At 42.3% G+C, this 21,457-nt stretch overlaps 2 protein-coding genes across 2 annotated transcripts in view; both read right to left on the minus strand.

Annotated features, from left to right (window-relative positions):
• Positions 1-664: 664 nt before the first annotated feature.
• LOC115629084 lies at positions 665-1,453 on the minus strand. The gene is made up of 2 exons (XM_030525398.1): positions 1,032-1,453; positions 665-972 (listed from the first exon to the last, which is right to left on the minus strand). The coding sequence occupies exons 1-2, from the start codon at positions 1,441-1,443 to the stop codon at positions 836-838; spliced, it is 549 nt and encodes a 182-aa protein (XP_030381258.1). The 5' UTR covers positions 1,444-1,453; the 3' UTR covers positions 665-835.
• A 1,752-nt stretch (positions 1,454-3,205) lies between these two features.
• LOC115629083 (protein sickie-like) overlaps positions 3,206-21,457 on the minus strand; it is a 31,237-nt gene continuing 12,985 nt past the window's right edge. The window contains exons 4-7 of the mRNA XM_030525397.1: positions 5,831-7,689; positions 4,888-5,143; positions 4,345-4,824; positions 3,206-4,272 (exon numbers count right to left, since the gene is read on the minus strand). Coding sequence (XP_030381257.1) covers positions 4,153-4,272; positions 4,345-4,824; positions 4,888-5,143; positions 5,831-7,689 — 2,715 coding nt within the window. The 3' untranslated portion in view covers positions 3,206-4,152. The remainder of the gene's footprint in view (positions 4,273-4,344; positions 4,825-4,887; positions 5,144-5,830; positions 7,690-21,457) is intronic.

Below are 21,457 nucleotides of genomic sequence, written 5' to 3' on the forward strand. Positions count from 1 at the left end.
TGGCTTCCTGCTTTATGACATTTTCTACTACATTATTGTTATATTTATTTATTAACTATCATTCGATCCCCACTACCAATAGAGTGCGATTGCTGCTGCTATTTCCATCTGTTTGGAAAAGTCAGCAGAGCTGGCGTTGCATTATACAATTATTTCTGATTTGTATAGAAATTAGTTTAAAAACGCCTTTACTATCATGATGCCACTTCATGCTATTTTTTAATAAGTGTGCAAATTTGTAGAAGGTATCAGCAGCATGTTATCTAATATTTAAGTAAACACAATTGATGAATGTTTCTTTCTAGGGAATTCGTCTACTTTCTGAGAAAACGAATACTAAAAATCTTTTTGTCGTTTTAAGATTCGGAGGTGCAGAAAACTTCAGTATTTTTGTTCATAAATCTGTTCACATTTCGCGAATGTTAAACTTTAGACGAACTTCACGGAAGATACACCCTGGGCTCTAATAGATCAGGGGTACAGTTTTTAATTTCCCCAAAAAAGCGAGTTGACTTTGTAAACTTGTTTCGTTTTTCGTCTTTTCGAAAAGTTTGTGCAACTTGTTCAGCTATTTACGAACCAGCACAGCTCTAATAGAAATGTTTGCGCAATATCTACGAATATACTCGTATACCTTTTCGCTGATGAAATTATATAGATTCCATGAGGTTTAATGTTGTTGTTTATATCTGCCTCTATTGTATTAGACTTGAAGAAACATAGGAGCGACTTAAACATAGACTTCTGCTAACTGTTCACTTAATTACTGACTGGCTGTAAGACACAAAACTACAACATCAAGCTTGGAATTTGTTGCTGGGCTGCTGGGTGCGCTTTAGTTCTTCCACTTGTTGTTCTCGTAGTCCCATTTGGAGGACAAGCCGGTAATTGGGTTGACTTCCAGGTCAAGCATGCGCTTCAGCTGAGCCTTCTGGTGCTCCTCGTCGAAGGTGACGGGCAACTCATCGTAGACTGAAGGAAGACCCAGAGTTTAGAATTATAAATAATTTAATCCGACAGTTAGGGCTCACCGAACAGGTTCATCAGAATGGCAATCCAGATGGCGGCGCTTGTGAAGAGCAGACCAATGCCCAAATGCATTTTCCACTCGCCGGTGCCGGCCTGCACTTCGGCAATGGTTTGGCAGAAGCTGGCACGGTAGAGGGCCTTAATTTCCTGTGGGCTCAGCTTCTTCCAGTCGCCCTGCTCCTTGACGCGCAGCGCATTGATCTCATTGTTGGGCTCACGGAAGCGTATGGGGGGCAGGGGATAGTCCACGCGATCGGCATAGGAGGCGGTGCCGTTCCAGCCATAGCCAACGACCTCGCGTTTGCCAATCTTGTCCAATGTGTGGACGGAAGCGACGCTGCCGACTTGGGCGTTGCGTGGCAGCTGAGCAGCCAACTGGCGGCGCAGAGCGTGGTTGATTAGTCTGAGAGCCATGGTTACAATGCTGCAAATGCATTAAAAGATATCATTAGCATTATTTAATACAAGTAGGAGCAAGCGGGGGCTGCAGGTGTGACGCAGTAGGCGAGGTTATGTAACACTTGGTTCGCAATACGTGCGGCAATTAATCAATAAATGGCTAGTGGCTGACTTTATCAAACTATAATTATGGCTCTCTGGCATATTAAACAGCCTTCATTTGTTTGCTTTCGTATAATTCTGCAGTTTTTCATTGCCAATACGCCAATTCTTGTTGTGTAATCAAAAACACTCGGGTCCGCAATCTACGAATATTTATTTAAATGCGCAGGCGGCTGCTTGGACTGAAGGCGATTTATGTCACGTCGAGATATTCTCTAATTAACTTTATTTATGAATTACTTGTGGAAAATTATTAAATTATTTAGATTCTAAGCACTTTTGCTCATTTACCCACTTCTACTCGTTGCAAATAATGGCCGACTGTGGAACGCTGCCACATGGGTGTAGGGCCGGTGTTGCCACTTGCGAAAGAAAACCATATCGATGTACGATAGTTGCGCCCAGGGATGGCAAGTTAACATCGCATGGAGCACATCGCAGAACGTTTGAATTGTTTAGTTTCAACTGCCACTGTCGATGCACGTAGATTTAAATGAATTTACTAAAAATATTTAATTGCTATTCTTTATGATTTCAATGGCCAAAAATAAATTGTTATTTTTAAAACGTGACATAAAAATAAATAAATAATGGGTACTAATTTCCATTGCTTTGCTTGGGTTAAAAATGAAATAGTTTACTTAAATATTTTAAATAGTAAATAAAAGTAAATGAACAAAAATAAATAAGTAATAAATTATGTTGACTTATTATATATAATATAATTAATCATAAGTATTTAAAATTATTTTCGCTATTTTTCGTATAATTTAATAAAATTAAATGTTGAAGTTCTCTGGAATACACGGGCTAGCTGCACTCAAAACTGTAACTTCTAAATTCGTGTAGTGATGCACTTATGTACTTACTTGTGTATATATGCTGCTGCTGCATAAGCAAATTGCCGATAATCGTGATTATGGATGTAGTGGACCAAACAAATATATTGTTGACATTTGAAATTATATATAGAAGCGTCTTTGTTGTCTGGTCTAGTTATTTTTAATTGTATGACCGACTTTTCCAAATAACATCATGGGACCAGTTAATACCTATATTTTATTATAAATTATGTTGGAGGAAATAATGTACGGAATTTGACGATCTCACTTAGACATATTCGTTGTTCTTGTAATTAATTGATATAAAATTATAAGATCATTTAAAACTATCTTTAAGTACGTATCTATAGTACGTAGTAGCTGGTCATTATTTGTTATTTCCACACATATTTCCGTTTCGATATAAATTTATGAACAGGCGAAGGAAATACATATATAAACAACCTTCTCATTGTTCTACCCTCTATAGAAATTGTACAGTACCGTCTTAAAACTAAAATATATCATGTCTCCTAACATACTATATGTGTCATCATTTAGGCATCCATTTAGTAGAAATTGGCTTTATATCCTGACACTTTTTCTAAAACATTCGATCGGTGTACAAAGTATTTAAGTATTCCCTTAAGCGGACACTTCCCTTGGGCGGGTAAAAATTGACCGACCGTGAGTGTCCGGCCAAGAGAGTTTTCACTGTATAGTTTCCCTTGAAATATTGTAGAATGCGGTTTTTGTTGATTTTGAAATATTTTATTTTGATTTCATTTCATAAATTTACACATTTAAAATAGACGACACATAAATTGCATTATCCATATAGTTTAGTGTTAGTTTTTGTTGCTTTTGTTGCTGTTGCTGCAAATGCGATTTGGGTTAGGATCTGTGTAGTGAATTGTTCATTTAGCTATGTTTGAATATTCGTTTTGCTGGGATCCCTTCGGAATTACGTATTTGTTGCAATATTTTTGTATTATAAGCGCTGTATGGCATAAGTTGTTTAAATAGTGTTTTTTATAAATATGCAAATTGTATTTAATGTATGTATATAGCATGTATATAATAGATAATTATTTATGTGTATATGTTTGTAACAATATTTTGAATTATGCAAATAATTAAACTAAAGGGTGAAAGCTTTATCCTTTAAATGTACATTCATGTAAATTTGTAGTAGCAAAATCTTACAACTACCTGCATTCAGTTTAGATAATTTTCTGCATCTGGTTGGGTATAAAAAGTAGATACCGCCATCGAGGTTTTACTTAATGTAGGGGAGAAAGTGGCTTTTCTATATACAAAATGGTTTTTTCTTTTTAGCAATGTGTTAACATTTGATGTTACATTTTTGTTTTCCTTCATATATGTATGTATTTGGATAGGTTTTTCTTTTTGAGCGCCACCGGTTGCCAAAGCTGTGCAAATTTTGTGGTTCTTGTGACTGAGGACGTGGTTGACAATTTGCATTTTTAACAAGTGCGCTAAAAAGTGCAATTTACGACGCTACATTTGCAGTTTTTTATTGGATAGTGTTTTTGGGGCAAATGAAAACCTCTTAGAACTGCTTTTTGACTGGAAAGTAGTGCAAGAAATTTTATTTGTGCGGTTAGATTGTGAGGAGCTGGGAGAGTGATGTGGGCAGCAAGTTGGCAGCCCCGTAACGCTCAGTGTAACTGTAAAAATTTGGCATGTACGAAGTCAGTGAGTTGGGACTCTTGGGACTCTACTCGGCGCCAGCCGAGCTATCGGGCGTCACATTGGAGTCCAAGCTGGCGCAGTCCGATTCCTGATCCTGCGTTTCCGAATAGTTGGCAGCCTCCTGCAGGCGCATCAACATGTTTAGCTGCAAGCAAAGCACAGAGAATGGTCATTAGAGGTACATATATCCATAGATCTGAAAATGGGTGCCACCTACCAGAGGATCCTGTTGCTCGCCATTGCTTAAGGCGACGCCTTCAAGGCCCACATCCTCGGCATTTATTTGACGCAAAGGTGGCACCGAGTCCGGTCCATAGGGCCAGGGATACGAGTTGCGTATGAAGGCAGAGGGATCGTTCCAGGCGCCGCCACGACGTCCATAGAGCTGCACTCCCTCGCGCACCGCCTCGACTAGGTAGGGCGACAGATGATAGTTCCAGATGTCGGTGAACCACACCTGCGAGTCCTTCAAATCCAAGGGACACGACAGGAATAGACGCGGCCCAATAGTCACATCGCTCGAGCTGTGCACCTCCAAGAAGCGGTTGATGTGCTGCCAAACCGAAGGCAGCCAAGCCAACACGGCCGAGAGCTCGGGCTGGGGATGTCCGGTTTGCAGTTCCAGTTGGAAGAGACGCCGACGCAAGAAGCGACCGAGGAAGCCCTTTACCGGTTCCATGTGATTCGCAGTCAGCACCTGTGAAGTCCAATTGAGCAGATTAGTCAAGCCAGAGAAGGAAACTACGTTTGAGGCACTTACCCATCGGAAATTGTGATGCAGTTGAAGATTGGTGGTGTTGCAAGTGGCCTGCGACATGGTGCCAATAATACAGGGCAGCTTGGCAGCCGGTCCGGCGCTGAGCAGACAGGAGAAGACATCGCCTAGCGCCGAGGCATGATGCAAATTGTCCAAAATGATCACAGATGGCAGCTCCGAGACGCCATTGGCTATGGCCGCCTGCTCGGCAATATGGCCCAGATACTGACGCAAGTCCTTCGAGGATTTATGATCCACGCTGTTGGGTTAAAAAAGTGTAATTAATTATTTGAGAGTTGAGAAATTATGGCAAAGCTTTCTGAGAAATATAATACCCTAATAACCTTTAATTCGAACAAATTTATGCTTTTTTTAGGTTTTCAATAAAGAATTAAAGAGGGGTCTACTTAGGTCAATGAACAAAGGTTAGCTGCTCAGTAATGTTTGCTTTAATAGCTTAGCTATTTAACTCGATTTATATCATCCTGCTCTCTAAGCTTTAGAAAACTTAAATGGAACCCAACTTAACACTGAGCGAGTTGAAAAGTTCAACCAGAAATGTTTCATCAAATCAATTGTAGACCAACGAAAAGCTCCATTTTGAATAACAGGGCCTGTTTAGGTCTTTAGTCAAAGGTTGTCATATAAGGTCAGTCTTGTACTATATATTGATATGCTGTGTTTGTCTAAGTCTAATGAAACAAATTATAGGCTAACTTCTCCTGCTCTTCTTCTTCTTTCCCTCCTAAGGCAGTCTCAATAGGCTCTTTACTTATTTCTAACGTTCTTGGTTAATAATCAAGAATCGTCAGGCTATTTGAAGAAGTCGTTTTGTTCCCGAGTGGTTTCAAATATGTTTATGAAGACAGCTCCATCTTCTATGCTTCTTCCCGGCCACCTTTTTTCTTCGACCGTTCGACTTCTCTGCCTAGTTGCTATCACTTACTTGAACGTGGCGATGGCCTCCGATGGGTTACCGCGCCCTGCGCGTGCCACCAAGAACTCAGCCAGTCGGCGTGCCAGATACGATTTGCCCGTGCCGCTGGGACCGCACAAGATAAGTCGTCGATGCTCGGTTAGCAGACTAATGTAACGGTGCACAATGCTGCGTGGTATGAGGCTGTCAAAGGCCAGACTGCCTACACCCTGCAGGCAGATGTAGAGAGTCCGCACATTGCCAACAATATAGCCGCAGGGCAGCAGCTCGGGAAAGCCCATCTCTGGACCGCGTTTAGCCTCGCCCAAGTGGTACGAGGTAATGGAGTCTGTGTTGAGTCCCAAGTTGGTACCCGGATCGATGCGCGCCAGATAATCCTTGAACGTCTTGCGCACTATATAGTCCAGATTCTGCCAGGTGGTCTTGCCGGAAATGTAGGTGCAGGCAATGACATACTCATTGCAAGTGGCTGTGGGGTAGCTTTTGCGCTCGGCCTCCTGCTGACCGGCCGCCTCATGGCTGGCAATAATGGCGCTGTTGGCATAGAAGTCGTCTACCTCCAGCATTTCCTCGCAATACTTGACGAAGGACTCCGGCTGTCCCAGATAGCAGGCAATGGCAATTTTCTTGCCATCCGACACATCGGGCAGCTCCTCATGGGTGTTTGGGATGTGCGTTGGACTGCTCATGGTTGTGGATTCCAAGGCTGGTGGCGGTGGCGTCAAATCTATGTGCGTGCTGGGGCTGAGTGGGGCTCCGGATGGTGGTGGCTCTGGCGCTGGTGCCGGCGGTATATTCTCCTCCTCGACCTCTTCATTGAGACGCGATGGCAGCTCCATGGGTGGCCGAGCATTGCCATCAGCCAACGAGTAACGACGCGAGGCATCGCCGCCACTTATGGATCCATTCGGACTAATGGGCTGACCCAGACTGGCTTCGGAGCCGGCCAGCGAGCGACTGGTCACAAGTTTCTGCAGACGCTCGTTATTTTGCTTCAGCGACATCATTTCGGCTTTCATCTTGTTCATCATCTCCTTGAGAGTCTCCAGCTGGGAGGCGGAGCTGAGCGCTTCGAGGCGTATGTCTGTGAGTACCAGATCCTTCTCGCGCAACTGTTTCTTCAACTCCTCTACCTGCTGCTCCTCATGCTCGATGGCATCGATGGGTTTGGCATTGTCTATGAGCATCAGTGTCTTGGCCGGACTGCTTTGCTTGCTGGCCGAGCCACCCGTGTTGGCGCCACTGTTGGGTGGTGCCGGCTGTGTGGCCAAAGAGGCCAGCCCCAAATGCTCACCATGACCGTTGTGCAAGGTCTTCGTGGAGCCATGCTCGGCCTGCTGATGATGGTGATGATGATGGCCCACATGGCGACTAGTCTTCGATATTTTGGCATTGCGTGAGAAGGCTTTGGTGAAGGAGCTGCGCAGCCAGCCCTTCTTCTTCGCCTTGTTCTTGTCCTGGGCCGAACAGCTCGAGCTGATCGAGTTGAGGGAGCACATGGAGTCGGTGCTGTGCTGGCGTTGCATACCCACGCCATTCCCCAAGCCATTGCTGCCAGGCTGACGACCGTTGAGTGGCATCTGCGGTGGTTTCGCTGATCCAGCACCCCCACCACAGGCCCCAAGTCCTCCAGCATTCGCATTGGCACTGTTGAGCAGCTCGTTTTGACTCTGACCCTGAGTCTGAACACCCATGCTCTGCATGTGGGCTGTGGTTAGACCTGCTTGTATGGATTGCTTGCGCAACAGCTCGATGGTCTGTCGCATGTCCGTCAGCTCGCCATCCTTGCGTTCCGCTGTGGCTGTCAGTTGTTGTAGGCGATTCGTCATATTCGACAGCGATTGCTCGAAAGCGGACACCACATGTGCCTGCAAATGGAAAAGGAAATAACGAATTAGTAAGGCGTTTTCTTATGTTACGTAGAAAGAAGACATTTGCTCGTGAAGGTAAAGCCAAGCCACATAACGTTTGTACATTCTTTTGTGTAGGCGTTGGCTCTAGGGGAAACACTTCAGCCCAACATGGGGTAGAAGGGATCAGGGGGAGCCAAGCTGATAATAATAATCCATGATAGTGGGTGCCATATCTGGGACTTTACCTCAACCTGTTCACTGTTGCTGATACTTGTGGCATTTCTTTCTACTATTGTAATGACGGCTAAGACACACCAGAAGAGCTTGATCACCCATTAAGAAAGCACACTTTTGCGGTATAAATCATCCTATTTAGAGGCCGAATACAGTTAAGCACATCAGCAGTACAGTTTTATCATAAATTGTAAGTTATAGAACTCAAGACTCTGGATACATACAGAATATCGATGCGCTTTTAAACTCAATCACTTTTCAAATTAGTAAACAATACAGCCTAAGATCTGAAGGAACTAAGGACCTCAGATAAACAGTATCGTTAAATAATCAATGATTGACCTTTGAAATACAGATATAATTGTGAATCCTAAGAGATTCCAACCGGTCTTTCAAGCTTCAAAAAAGTCGTATTGTTTTCCTCTTTTTAAACTATTTGTATTATTCCCTAACAGTCAGTAGGTTGAGAAAAAGTTTAAATCAGTCAAGCTCTGCCAAACGAAATGTGTAGCTCGTGAAGAACTGGGCTTAGAGGGGAAAGAAATACACATTAATGTGTGCGTATAGAAATGTTTTTTTCGGTTTATAAACCTTTTTCGTATGTTTCTCCTTCTTTTTCAATCCCTTTACCTTTCATTTCGTATATTTCTTTTTCTTTGTCAACTGCTTTCAATTCTTCTTCATTTGTGTGACTAAATCACTGACTAAGGCAATGGGAGTGCACTTAGTTTCTTGGCTAAGACGATGCCACGATTTATCATTATTGTTGTCAGACAACAGCTTAGACCTCGTCCCGCTCTGCCCTCTCACTGACCAGCTCTATCTACTCTCTCTCTCTCTCTCTCTCTCTCTCCGTCTCTCTCCTGTCTCCCTCGTGTACTATAGTGGCCCTGCGTGTTGTGCATTTAAAAACTGCGCCTGTTGACTTCTTCTGTTTAATATGCACGGCTGGTTGGCTGCATTTGGCAGTTGCCTCGTCGTTAACAACAATAACAACAAGTGAGTCATGGGCCTGGGTCGCCTGTTCTGCCCTGGCCTGGCCTGGCCTGTTCTGGTCTGGTCTGGCCCGGCCTGGCTACTAAGCCCGGCTTCGAAAAGTTTTGCACGCTCAGCGTTAAATACAAAAAGTTGACTCTCAGAGACCCCCAAAGCCAGACACCTGTGCCATAAACAAGCGTTAGAGCTGTGGGTCTGCGGCGTCCCTTCTGACTTGGCCAGTCGAACTATTCGGTCGCTTTTTACAAGTTTCTGGGAAGCCGCTGTAAGATATTTTTACAGTGCGACGTGACCGGCGTTTGTTTTTTTTTAGCTTTTCGCTTTTAGCTTTTTGTTTTTCTGGTCCGGCCAGTGAAGTCTGTGTGCGATGAGTGGGTGGTGAGGGCGAAATATGCTGCCATAAAGCATTTAGAAGCGTGTAAACGGGCAAGACCAACTGAATTAACTTAATGAGCGCTGTTAGAGCGAACGGCAATGACAAAGCGCGGAAGTTGTAATTACAAATTGCCAGCGAACGTGATGGAACGAGGCAGACAGAAGCAAGACTCGACCATGAACTATGCTGCAATCAGTTGGAAGTAATGCAATAAAAACTCAATTAAAAATGCAGTTAATCATGAATTCATAAATACCTATTATGGAGTATGCAACTAATTGGCAGCAACATGTCAAAGAAACTATGCCAGCGCCTAGCAATCGGGTTTATTTTAAGCATTTCAGATCTAATTACTTAGAGGCTGCAAAGTTGCATTGTGTTTGGAAAAGCGATAAAACATTACTTGAATTATTCATATTCTTTGCTAAACTTGCAAGTGTGGTTTTAAGTTTAAGTCTAGTGTCAAAATATCTTAACTGGATTTCTTTCTATATCCCCAAGCTCTATTTTAAATAAATGGTACTTTGAACAAAATAAAAGGAATGTTGCATTCAAAGACCTCTATCTAGGATCAGGATAAGCTACTATCACTCCTCCTAGCTCGGTATATCGTAAGGTTCTTTTTAGCTTTCTCTTGTAACCATAACTCAAATACCTATTTAAAAAAAGATCCAAAAGTTACAATGTTACAATGTAAGTCCAATTCAAAAGTCAATTATAATATTTAATTATTTCAATGTGTATTGCAATCAGGAGACACACATGAAGCGTAATATTTTCTAAATTTAAGTTAAATTATTTGTTTTGTCTTGTCTGATTCAAAAGTGAATGTTTTTTATCGCTTCTAACGTTCTTTAAAACAATTTTAAATCATTTCGGTTACTATTTTCTGTAATATTTGGATTCAATTAAGTTTTGGAGTTTATTTAAAATATGTTATCTATTTTTCTTAAAACGCCTTCGGCTTTTTTTCTCAGAAGCTGCTTCGCTTTGAAAACTAAAAGCTTAGCGATGTACTTATTTTTTACTCAATAATTAAGGCAGCGTTTAATTAAACGGCATTAGCATTGGCATGCGGGGGCACTCGCTTTAGCAATGATATCATCGTCGATAGCGGTGTTAGTTACAACTATTAGAGACAATATTAACAAGAAGCCAAGTCAGCAAAACAGGCAGCCATCATAGAACGTACTTGGAAGCCGCCTGGCTTCTCTGTAATTTGTTTATGCATTTGATTGTTTATAAACAAAGTGAGCTGCTTGCTACAACGATAAGAATCTAGCACGTTTCGCAATTTAATTTTATGCAAAATTATGCAAAGTCTTCGCTAAATGGCACGCTTTTCAAGACTGCCGCGCCGCGCACTTGTTAAATGGAAATCAGTGAAGCGAGAGTTGTTTTTTTTTTGTATATACGAGTATTAGGTATAGTGGTATATATATAGTATACGGGTAAATATTACTCGTAATTTGTTCTTTTTGGTTTTTTGCTGTCTCAAGCTTTTCTGGTCGGTCACAAAGTTCAAGGTCAGCTAGTTTAATTACTAGCTGTGATTTTTTTCTGAAGTGGTTTACTTTTTGCCTCTATTATAGTGGCTTTAATGGTACCTGCTAGCCATATAGGGTTTGTTTAATTGTTGGCTAAATTGCTGCTTGTAAACGAACAAATGCTGTTAATTTGAAGTGCCTTGTATGGTGGGGTCGGCGTATTATGGAAAATCTTATCTTTAATGTCATGCAGTTGTTGGCTTATCTGTGGGGGCGCCTTTTGTCACGTTACTCATACGCACCGTAATCAATTTTATGCTCAGCGGCTTACGTGAGTCGACGCACAAATGGTGCGGCAGAGCTGGGCGAAAGGTCGGCAAAGGGTTATGGCTCCATGGCTCCATGGGTGGTGGCACCAACAACAACAACAACAACGATAGCAAACAATACGTGGCTTTTTAATTTGCCACCAAATGTGTGTGGCAGTGAGTGTGAAAGGATGTTAGGAGGTGTGCCGTTGGCACGTTCACGCAAAGTGCACAAAATATTATTTAATTAGTCTGGCTGTTGTTGCTCCTCTGGGGCTTGTAGAGAAGTAAGAACTTTAATATGATGCGAACCATTTCAAAATTTAAATGATAATTGAAGGAACAGAAAAGGTATTTAATAGTAAGTTGGCACGTTAGTAAAAACTCGACTTCTAGGGAAAGTTTCACAAATATTTCACAATATTCCAAAGATATGCATCAGTTTTTATCAAAAGAGAAAAGTAAACACAAAAAGCTTATTTACATAACAAATACGTTGAAGAAAAGTTTCTCTACAGCTGTTGTTGAGGAAGAAAAATTAAATAATTCTAAATATATGTATAATTTAAAATGAAAGATTATTATTATATGATAATTCATATGAGTGTTGTTTTCGCAAATGAATGATATTTAAGAAAAAAAAAATGTTAGGTTTAATTTTGTTATTTTTTCACGAAACTTAAATATAGTTCAAAGTTTAATGGAGAGTAGAAATAGGTTCTAAACACACCCAATTAAGGCTTACATAAGAAATGAGTATGATATCATGCCAGTCCAACACTTGGATACTCTGTACACACCTTTTCTACGCTAGAGCCTTTTTAATAAATTTTACTTTGTTTTACAAATTATATCAAGACAGCTGTATGAAATTGTTCCCCGATATTCAAATTATTTCAATACTATGATTAAACTTAAATAACAAACAAAATAGTACCTCAAATAATTTCAATATGCAACATAATCTTCAACTATTAAATTTAATCTTCAATTCTTTAATATGTTAAAGGACATTTTTTATGCATGGCATGGCATTTGTAATCACAAAGAATTCAATATTCAACAATTTTCAAAACTATTCTGCTGCTACAAACATTCATCAATTATTACTAAAATCAAACTTTGTTTTGATGGTGAAAGAAATACATCAAATTTGGTATCAAAACAACAATCTAAGTGTTGTGAATACAGAAATATATTCGAGTATACGAGTATATTGCATTAAAATGCCGAAAACGTAGAAATCAACTTTATGGCCAAACAATAAACATGCATCAGATAAGAGTTTTGACAAGGAGCCATAAAAAGTAGCAACTTTTGAGCAACAAACTAATACCTGGTTGAGACCACTGGCCATAACTTCAAAGACATAAGGCGAAGTTGCGATATATGAATAGGAAAAGGTCTTAACTTTTAACTTTTTTTTATTGAATATAGTCTTGTAGTCTGATATAACAAATCTTTCACAATGCTGTTCCCCCATAATCTAAAAGGGCAATAGTTTTTTAAGATAAAACCATCAACTGACAGAAAAAACTGTAATTCTCAAGTCCGTCGGATGAGTCATCGCAGCTAGCATGCTGTGGAGCAACTTAATGACTGCGATAACTCCAAGTACAACAAAGCAAGAGGAAAGAAACACATAAAACAACAACTTCAATTGACAGTCGACGCTGGCATTAAAAATAAGTAAGGAGGGTGAAAAACTCCGCTCGTGAATGAAAGAAAATTGGCACCCAAACTTTAAAGGCAAACAAAATAAATGCTGGCAAAAATCAAGCAAAAAGCAAACAACAAAAAAACACTCAAACGAAGAAAGGGAAGCGCGAATATAAATGACAAGCTGCAACAACAACAACTACTTGTAATAGGTACATGGTGAGTAGCAACAAATTGCTAACAACAACAACAACAACAGCAACAACAACGACGACTTCGGGCACCAGCAACATTTACCGAAGCGGCAACAACAACAGCAAGGACAAGACAGACAGCATGAGTCACAGCAACATCAGCGTCAACAACAACAACAACAACAACAATGATGCAATGAACAAACACCAACAGCGCACGACCAGCAACCGCACTAGCTGTTACACCGACAGCAACAACAAGATTAGCATCAACAAAAGCGCAACAGCAACATCTTTCGCACAGTTGTGTGAATGTTGTGCGAATGCCAAACTTTAAGCTGCATGCCAAACTGTAAATGTGGCTTAGCCAAAGCTAGAGATGTCTACTAAAAGCAGAGATTTTCAAAGGAAATAGTTTCGCCATTAGTTAACAAAGAGTTTAAAAAAATTATATATACAGTATTTTGTAGATCCGCGCACTTCTGTTATAAGAAGTCACAAATGTAAGCGCCTCCTTAACGTAGTGAACTAATTTGGAATGCCAAAAAATGATGCACAAAATGAAAATGAATTCAATGTGTGTCTAGTGGCTTATAGCTTTGTTTGGTCATCCGGCCAAAAACAGCCAAAACCAGCAGCACATCATAGTTAATAAGTAACGTAAATAACTCAATGCAAAGTGCTCGTTTTCTTGTCGCTTGCTTTGCATAGCAAGCCGAGCACTTAACGTTTCCTTTTGTTGCCATAAATTTGCATAGGCTGCTGCGCAGCCGCCACATATGTACTAGTTATTGTCGCTAACTCTGCAAGTCAAGTTCGTTTTTCGTTATCGCATCTGGTACGGAGAAGCTTAGCTTTCCGTCTACCAGCATAAACTTTGTAAATCTCGGCGATCGCTACCGATGCAAAATAAACATTTGTGCACCTCTTTTAAATTGAACAATTTCGTTTTCGCTTATTTTGCAATTATTTCGCCAACATAATTTCGCATATTTGGAATCATAAAAAAGCTTATGATTATACATTTTGGTGACCCCGACGTGATTAATAATTCCACAAAACCTTGCTTAATCGCGTTAAAAAACAAAAGCGTACATAATTGAGCTCATTGTACACAAAAAATATTCAAGTACATAAGTGCAAAAATATAAGTTCATAGTGCCTACTGTACCGCCAATAAGCAGCCGTGTGAAGCGACGTTTTTGAGGGCAACGAACATCAGCAGATAAAACAGTTATTCGCGCGCGTCATTTATCTCTGCTATTTTCGGTTTTCGGTTCTCTCTCGCGTTCACAATGTCTGAGAGCGACGGTCAAATGCGCGCCTTCCAAGCTGTCGCATCAGCTGCTGCTGACGTAGCTGATGCAGCGACGCTTGCGCCAACAGCTTCGACGTCAACAGCTGTGGGCAATGCAGTGCAAGCTACGAGCAATAGTGTTGAGTTTTATAAGCGCAAGGCGCAATCATTATATGCGTGGGCGCTTTCTATTCAAAATAAAATAAATGATTGTGAAATTGACAATATTTCAGAAAGTGAGCTGCGAAAACGTGTGGAAATGCTGCAAAGTATTCAGGCCTCTTTTAATTTGGTGCATGACAAATTAGAGGAGCTGGACTTTGACGAGATTGGCAGCAGTTTGCGCTGCAACTTTGCTGAGCTGGTGGTCTGCTTGGAGGGCCGCCTGCTAAATGCAATACAAAGGATGCAATCTGGCGCGCCGCCGTGTTCGACGCTTCGGCAAGATGATCAGTCTACCATTGTGATAACTCGGTCTCGTTTGCCTGAGCTTAAGTTGCCTACATTCAGTGGTGGATATACTGAATATGCAGATTTCGCTTCGATGTTCACATCAGTGATCGCCAAGGATCCAGATCTCTCCGATGTGGAAAAGTTGCAGCATTTGAGGTCAAGCTTAAGAGGATCTGCGTTGGGCACGATTCGTGCGCTTGAGATAAGTGGTGCAAATTATTCAGTGGCGTTAGACCTACTCGACAAGCGGTTTAACAATAAGCGTCTTATTTTCCAGGCACACATCTCCGAGATTTTGGGCATTAAAAAGGCTGAAACTACAAGCAAGCTGCGAGAGTTGTCCGACAAAGTCAACGCAAATATGCGTGCACTGTTGAGTTTGGGCAATATGCAAGATGTAGCTGGCAGCATCGTCGTTCAGACAATTTTGGGCAAGGTGGATGCTGCGACGCAGGCAAAGTGGGAGGAAGCCGCCCCATTAAACGTTATACCGTCGTGGGAGCAATTTGCGACGTTCTTGGATAGCAGGTGCCAAAAATTGGAAAACATCGAGCATGCAATGGCATCATATTCGTCGAATTATCAGGTGGGAAAGAACAAAAACACTAACACCAAACGCTCGTTTGTCGCCACTAACCCATCCGCAAATGGTTGTCTGTTTTGTGACATAAATGCACACGAAATATACAGTTGCCCACTTTTTGGTAATTTGTCGCCTGTACTTCGTTTAAAGGAAGCGAAACGCCTCTCTCTGTGTATAAATTGTCTTAGAAAGGGACACAGAATGAGAACTTGCAATTCTGGATCGTGCAGAACCTGTGGTGCCAAACATCACAGTTTATTGCATTTTAATAATTCAGCTGCCGTAAATTTGATGCCTGAGCAATCGTCCGCTTCTGACTTACACTCGCGGCCGTCTTCATTGTTACTGCCACGTAGCGCTCTCGCAGCTGTTTCGCCATCATCGCTTGCTTCATTGCCTGCCCAAAATCTCGGCTCAGATGTTGTGCTCTTGGCCACCGCTGTCATCAGCATTCAAAATCGCGCCGGGACTTGGGTACCCTGCCGTGCACTGCTCGATTCCGGATCACAGTTGCACATAATAACTTCGCGATTCGCTCACCGGCTCCAACTTCGAAAGACCAAGTCGTCGGCCTCTGTGTCTGGTCTTGGTGACGTCAGTTTCAAGTCTGATGGTTGCACTGTGCACTTATGCTTGCAATCATTGGTCACTGACTATTCCGCAAATATTACTGCTTTGGTCGCTCCTTCCATTACTGAGAACCAACCAAATTTCACGGTTGACATATCTCATTGGGATATACCAAGCAATGTCCGCTTAGCTGATCCGGCGTTCTTCAAGCCACAGCAAATTGATATGCTTATCGGTGCCAATTTATTCTACGAGTTGTTGTGCGTAGGTCAGATTAAACTGGCTGATGGCCTGCCACTTCTGCAAAAGACTCGTTTGGGCTGGATAGTTACTGGAGGTGGCTCGCAGCGTCAGAAATCTGCTTTGGTTGCATCCAAGTCTCCGTCTACACAGGATTGCAATACACGAATCGAGCAGATGGTTCGCTCTTTTTGGGAACTCGAAAGTGGTGTCGATCCGGCTGTAAAACTTACAAAAGAAGAGTTCGACTGCGAGGAGCATTTCAAGGCTAATTACAGGCGCCTGCGTACTGGCGAGTATTCCGTCCGGTTGCCTGTAAAGTTCAGCACAGATCTGCTTGGCGATTCCTATACGCAAGCCTATCGTCGGTTCATAAACTTGGAGCGAAAGTTAGAACGCAATCCACTTCTCAAAGCACAGTACTCTGCATTCATTAAGGAGTATTTAGAGTTGGGTCATATGTCGCTTGTATCGCCAGTTTCGCTAAATTTGTGCAAGTATTTCCTGCCGCACCATTGCGTTCTGAAGGAGGACAGCACAACGACAAAGTTGAGAGTCGTGTTTGACGGTTCCGCATCCACATCCTCTGGTCATTCTTTAAATGACATCCTAATGGCTGGTCCTTCCATTCAGTCAAAGCTCGCAAACACGCTTCTTCGATTTCGCACGTTTCCTATCGCTTTAACAGGAGACATCTGCAAGATGTACCGCTGCGTGCGAGTATCAAATCCGGATAGCTATTTTCAATGCATTCTATGGCGTGACTCGCCTCAAAAGCCTATTCAAGTTTTCCGTCTTGATACCGTCACTTACGGTACAAAGCCTGCCTCGTTTCTCTCCGTTCGCACTATGCATCAGCTGGCTGAAGATGAGCATGAGCTATTTCCTATTGGCTCCGATATCTTGCGCCGCGATTTTTATGTTGATGATTTAATCACTGGTGGTGCTTCTACAAAGGAAGTCATAGAAATTATGAGACAAACCACAGGGCTACTTGCCAAGGCTAATTTCAAGCTAAGGAAGTGGTGCTCCAGCAATCCTGATGTGCTCAAACAAGTTCCGGAAGAAGACAAAGAAACTCTAGTTACGTTTGATGATGGCAGCGACATAACAAAAACTCTAGGACTGTCGTGGGATCCTGCGACGGATTTATTCATATTCACGTTTCTGCCAGCATTGACATCTGGTCGAATTTGCAAGCGCACTGTTTTGTCAACTATTGCCAGATTTTATGATCCGCTTGGCCTTATTGGACCAGTAATCGCAAAGGCTAAGATATTCCTGCAGGCGCTTTGGAGAGAAAGGCTTGATTGGGATGAAAGCCTTTCAGCATCATTGACAACATCTTGGCATAATCTTATTGCAGATTTTGAGCGCACAAAGCAGCTGAAATTTCCAAGGCTTGCACTTTCTGCTGGTGTTTCCATTGAAGTGCATGGTTTTAGTGATGCCAGCATAGATGCCTATGGAGCTTGCGTCTACATCATTTCGACCACGCAAGGCCAATCTCGTGCGGAGCTGCTGTGTTCCAGATCTCGTGTGGCGCCGCTCAAATCGTTGACCGTGCACCGACTAGAGTTGTGCGGAGCCGTTTTGCTGGCACAACTCATAAACGAAATATCTCGTATGGAGTTATTCGACTGCAAGTTTTATTGTTGGTCTGATTCTGCAGTAGCGCTATCTTGGATTCGCAGCGAGCCATCCAGGTTTCAAATTTTCGTTTCCAATCGCATCGCAACTATTCAAGAGTTGACCTCTGGCATGGAATGGCGATATATTCCAACCGATTTGAATCCTGCGGACATACTTTCACGTGGAGCTTTGCCCAGCGAATTAGTCCAGTCCAACTTGTGGCTACATGGTCCCGCATTTCTGACGAAGGACAAATCTTCTTGGCCAGAGTCTTGCATTTCCGCCTCGTCGCTTCCTGAGCAGCGCTCTAAAGTGTTTGTAAGCACCACACTGTGCGAAGACATTGCACAGCAATGCAAATATGTTAACACATTTGGAAAGCTGCAGCGCGTGTTTGCATATGTATACAAGTTCCTGCACCGTGTACGAATTCCTGGGCTATCGGTGGACTGCATCCGTCATGGTACACTGCTGTTGATGCGCTCAATTCAAATGTCTACGCTTCGGGACGAATACAAGACCTTGCAGGCCGGACACACTTTGAAATCGTCTAGCTCCTGTCTTTCTTTATCTCCGTTTCTCGACAGCTCTGGATTGATGCGCGTTGGTGGCCGTCTAAGTAACTCTGCGCTCGACTTTGAAGCCCAGCATCCAATTATACTTCCAAGGCGTCATCCAGTCACGCGTTCAGTCATTATGCACTACCATGTCCGTAATCTGCATTCTGGACCTCGTGCATTGCTGGCCTCAATTCGGTTGCAGTATTGGCCAATTGGCGGTCGGAAAACAGTGTGCAGCGTAGTCAGCAAATGCACCATTTGTTTTCGAGCCAAGCCTCGTCTTGTGGAGCATGTTATGGCTGACCTGCCAAAGGATCGAGTTGATGCTTCACATACCTTTATGGTCACTGGTGTGGATTTTTGTGGGCCGTTTTTCTACAAAAGCGAGGTCCGCAATAAGGCACCAATAAAATGCTATATTTGCATTTTCATTTGCTTCGCCACCAAGGCTGTGCATTTGGAGTTGGTGAAGGATTTAACCACCGGAGCATTCTTAAATGCACTTAAACGCTTTATTTTGACGCGCTGTCGACCTACGAGGATCTGGTCTGACAACGCTACAAATTTCGTTGGCGCACGGAACGAGATGGCTGAGCTAAAGCGTCTTTTTGAATCCAGCGAGCACCTGCAGGCTGTGCAAGAATTTTGCCTTGCTGACTGTATTGATTGGCGTTTCATTCCGCCGCGCTCGCCTCACTTTGGTGGTCTATGGGAAGCGGCTGTAAAGACTGCCAAGCATCATTTCTACAGATCCGTCGGACTATCGCTGCTCGAATTTGATGAACTGCGCACGCTTGTATGCCATATCGGGGCAATTATTAATTCTCGCCCATTGTTATCCCTTTCAGAACATCCAGCAGATCTCGATGTCTTGACTCCAGCTCATTTTCTTGGTGCTGCTCCGCTGTCAACGTACGTTGAGCCTGATCTGACGAAGCTCAATTTCAATCGGCTGGATCGATGGCAGCGCGTGACGTACTACCAGCAGATATTTTGGGCTCGCTGGCGTGAAGAATACTTGACGCTTCTTCAACAGCGCTCAAAATGGCGAGTGTCGCAGCCTGGACTCTCCATTGATGATGTCGTTCTGGTCAAGGACGAGAATTTGCCGCCCCTCAAATGGCCATTAGCAAGGGTGGTCAGCCTCATCAGCGGCGCAGATGGCGTGTCGAGAGTTGCAGAATTGAGGACTTCCACTGGAACCATTCGGCGAGCCGTTCGCAAATTATGCCCGCTGCCGAAACAAGATGTTGTTGAAGACCCTGGTTCTTCAACAGGGGGAGTATGTTTGGTCATCCGGCCAAAAACAGCCAAAACCAGCAGCACATCATAGTTAATAAGTAACGTAAATAACTCAATGCAAAGTGCTCGTTTTCTTGTCGCTTGCTTTGCATAGCAAGCCGAGCACTTAACGTTTCCTTTTGTTGCCATAAATTTGCATAGGCTGCTGCGCAGCCGCCACATATGTACTAGTTATTGTCGCTAACTCTGCAAGTCAAGTTCGTTTTTCGTTATCGCATCTGGTACGGAGAAGCTTAGCTTTCCGTCTACCAGCATAAACTTTGTAAATCTCGGCGATCGCTACCGATGCAAAATAAACATTTGTGCACCTCTTTTAAATTGAACAATTTCGTTTTCGCTTATTTTGCAATTATTTCGCCAACATAATTTCGCATATTTGGAATCATAAAAAAGCTTATGATTATACAAGCTTGTTGTATAATTTCCTTAGAAAAGAAAAGAAAAAGGACTTCAGAATAATATATTTTAAGCACTTATTAATGAATAATTAATTATAAAACTAAAAAATCAAAATACATAAAAAGAAACAAATCCTAGTATTAAGTTTTAATCTGCCATAAGTTTATTTTAAGAATTTAAAGGACCAATACGTTCCAATGAATTGCATTGTATGGATCAGCCATGAAAAGCTTTTTGACATATTTTTAATGTGCTTGTGAGGACTTCAAAATAAGACTCTTGTGCTATTCGCTCGTTTCGTCAAATAGTAAAGATTTATGACAGGCCTTGAATGATTCACAGTCCACAGTAAGGACTAGAAGTATAGACAGCTCCTTAAGGACTAACTCAATCATCGATTGCATTACTCGATGTTTCGTTTTATTTATTATTTATTTATTCAGTTCGTCTTAATTTTGCAGTTCTTGTCTATTGATTAAGACCTTTAGATGTTGATTCCAGCATCTGATATTATTGACTCAAACCCTAAAGGGGTTGACTTAAGCATCAATGGTTCTATTTGTCGATGGTTCGATGCATTCACCACTTCGATTGTCATCACTAGTCCCTTAGTTGGGGAATGTAGCTAGTACCGTGGACTGCACTTGCAACAGTTGTTGTTGTTGCTAATGTTGCTGCTGCTAGTGGTGCTAATGTTGTTGTTGTTGCACTTCATTAGCGCGCACAGCGCATTGGCAACGAAGCGTGAACTGTTTCGCCTCAGCTGGCAATCCAAACGCACCGAGCAACGCGCCATGCAGCCAGCAGTTTCAGTTTGTTTTTCCCACTTTTTTTGGGTATAGGGTATTGCAGCAAATGAGCAAAGAAGTAGTAGGTATGATAAAAAAAAAATGGAAATAAAACAGAGCAGAGTCGTTGTAGTTGTGGTTGGAGGGCCATATGCTAAATGGCATAACAACACAAATTGCCAACTTTAATTTGACTGTCAATGTTGTCGACGCTGGAGTGGAGGGGGAGAAGGGCATGCCTCTTGGCTGTCAGTTGTTGGTGGCTGTTGCTGTTGTTGTTGCAGTTGCCACTTCGTTGGCTACCGTCTGCAACAATTTTTTTATTTTTGGTTTTGCTTGCTTTGTAAAATTTATAGTTGGCAATTTGCAGTTACGCTCTCTCGGACTGCCTCTGAAGCTCTAGAGGTGCTCGAGTTGCTGACGTTGCAAAGTTCAAGTTCAATGGCGTGGGCTGTTCAGTTCAGCTATATAGTTTTTGCGTGAGCGTGAATTGGCAACAATTTGCTTCGAAAATTGGCTATTGCTACGTCAGCAACACTAGCTGGTGAAAGTAGTTGAACGCAGGGGATTTACTAAATTGTTAGTAACTTTTTGCAGTGTGTGTTTTAAAGTTCTGGTAAACCAGAGAATTAGCTTACACATACTATATATGCTGTTATTAAACCAACTAGATGTTTGATAAAGTATATCGATTGCCTGACTTAT

The sequence above is a fragment of the Scaptodrosophila lebanonensis genome, unplaced genomic scaffold, assembly GCF_003285725.1.
Source record: "Scaptodrosophila lebanonensis strain 11010-0011.00,11010-0021.00 unplaced genomic scaffold, SlebRS2 tig00000134-arrow-arrow-pilon, whole genome shotgun sequence".
NCBI lineage: Eukaryota > Metazoa > Arthropoda > Insecta > Diptera > Drosophilidae > Scaptodrosophila > Scaptodrosophila lebanonensis.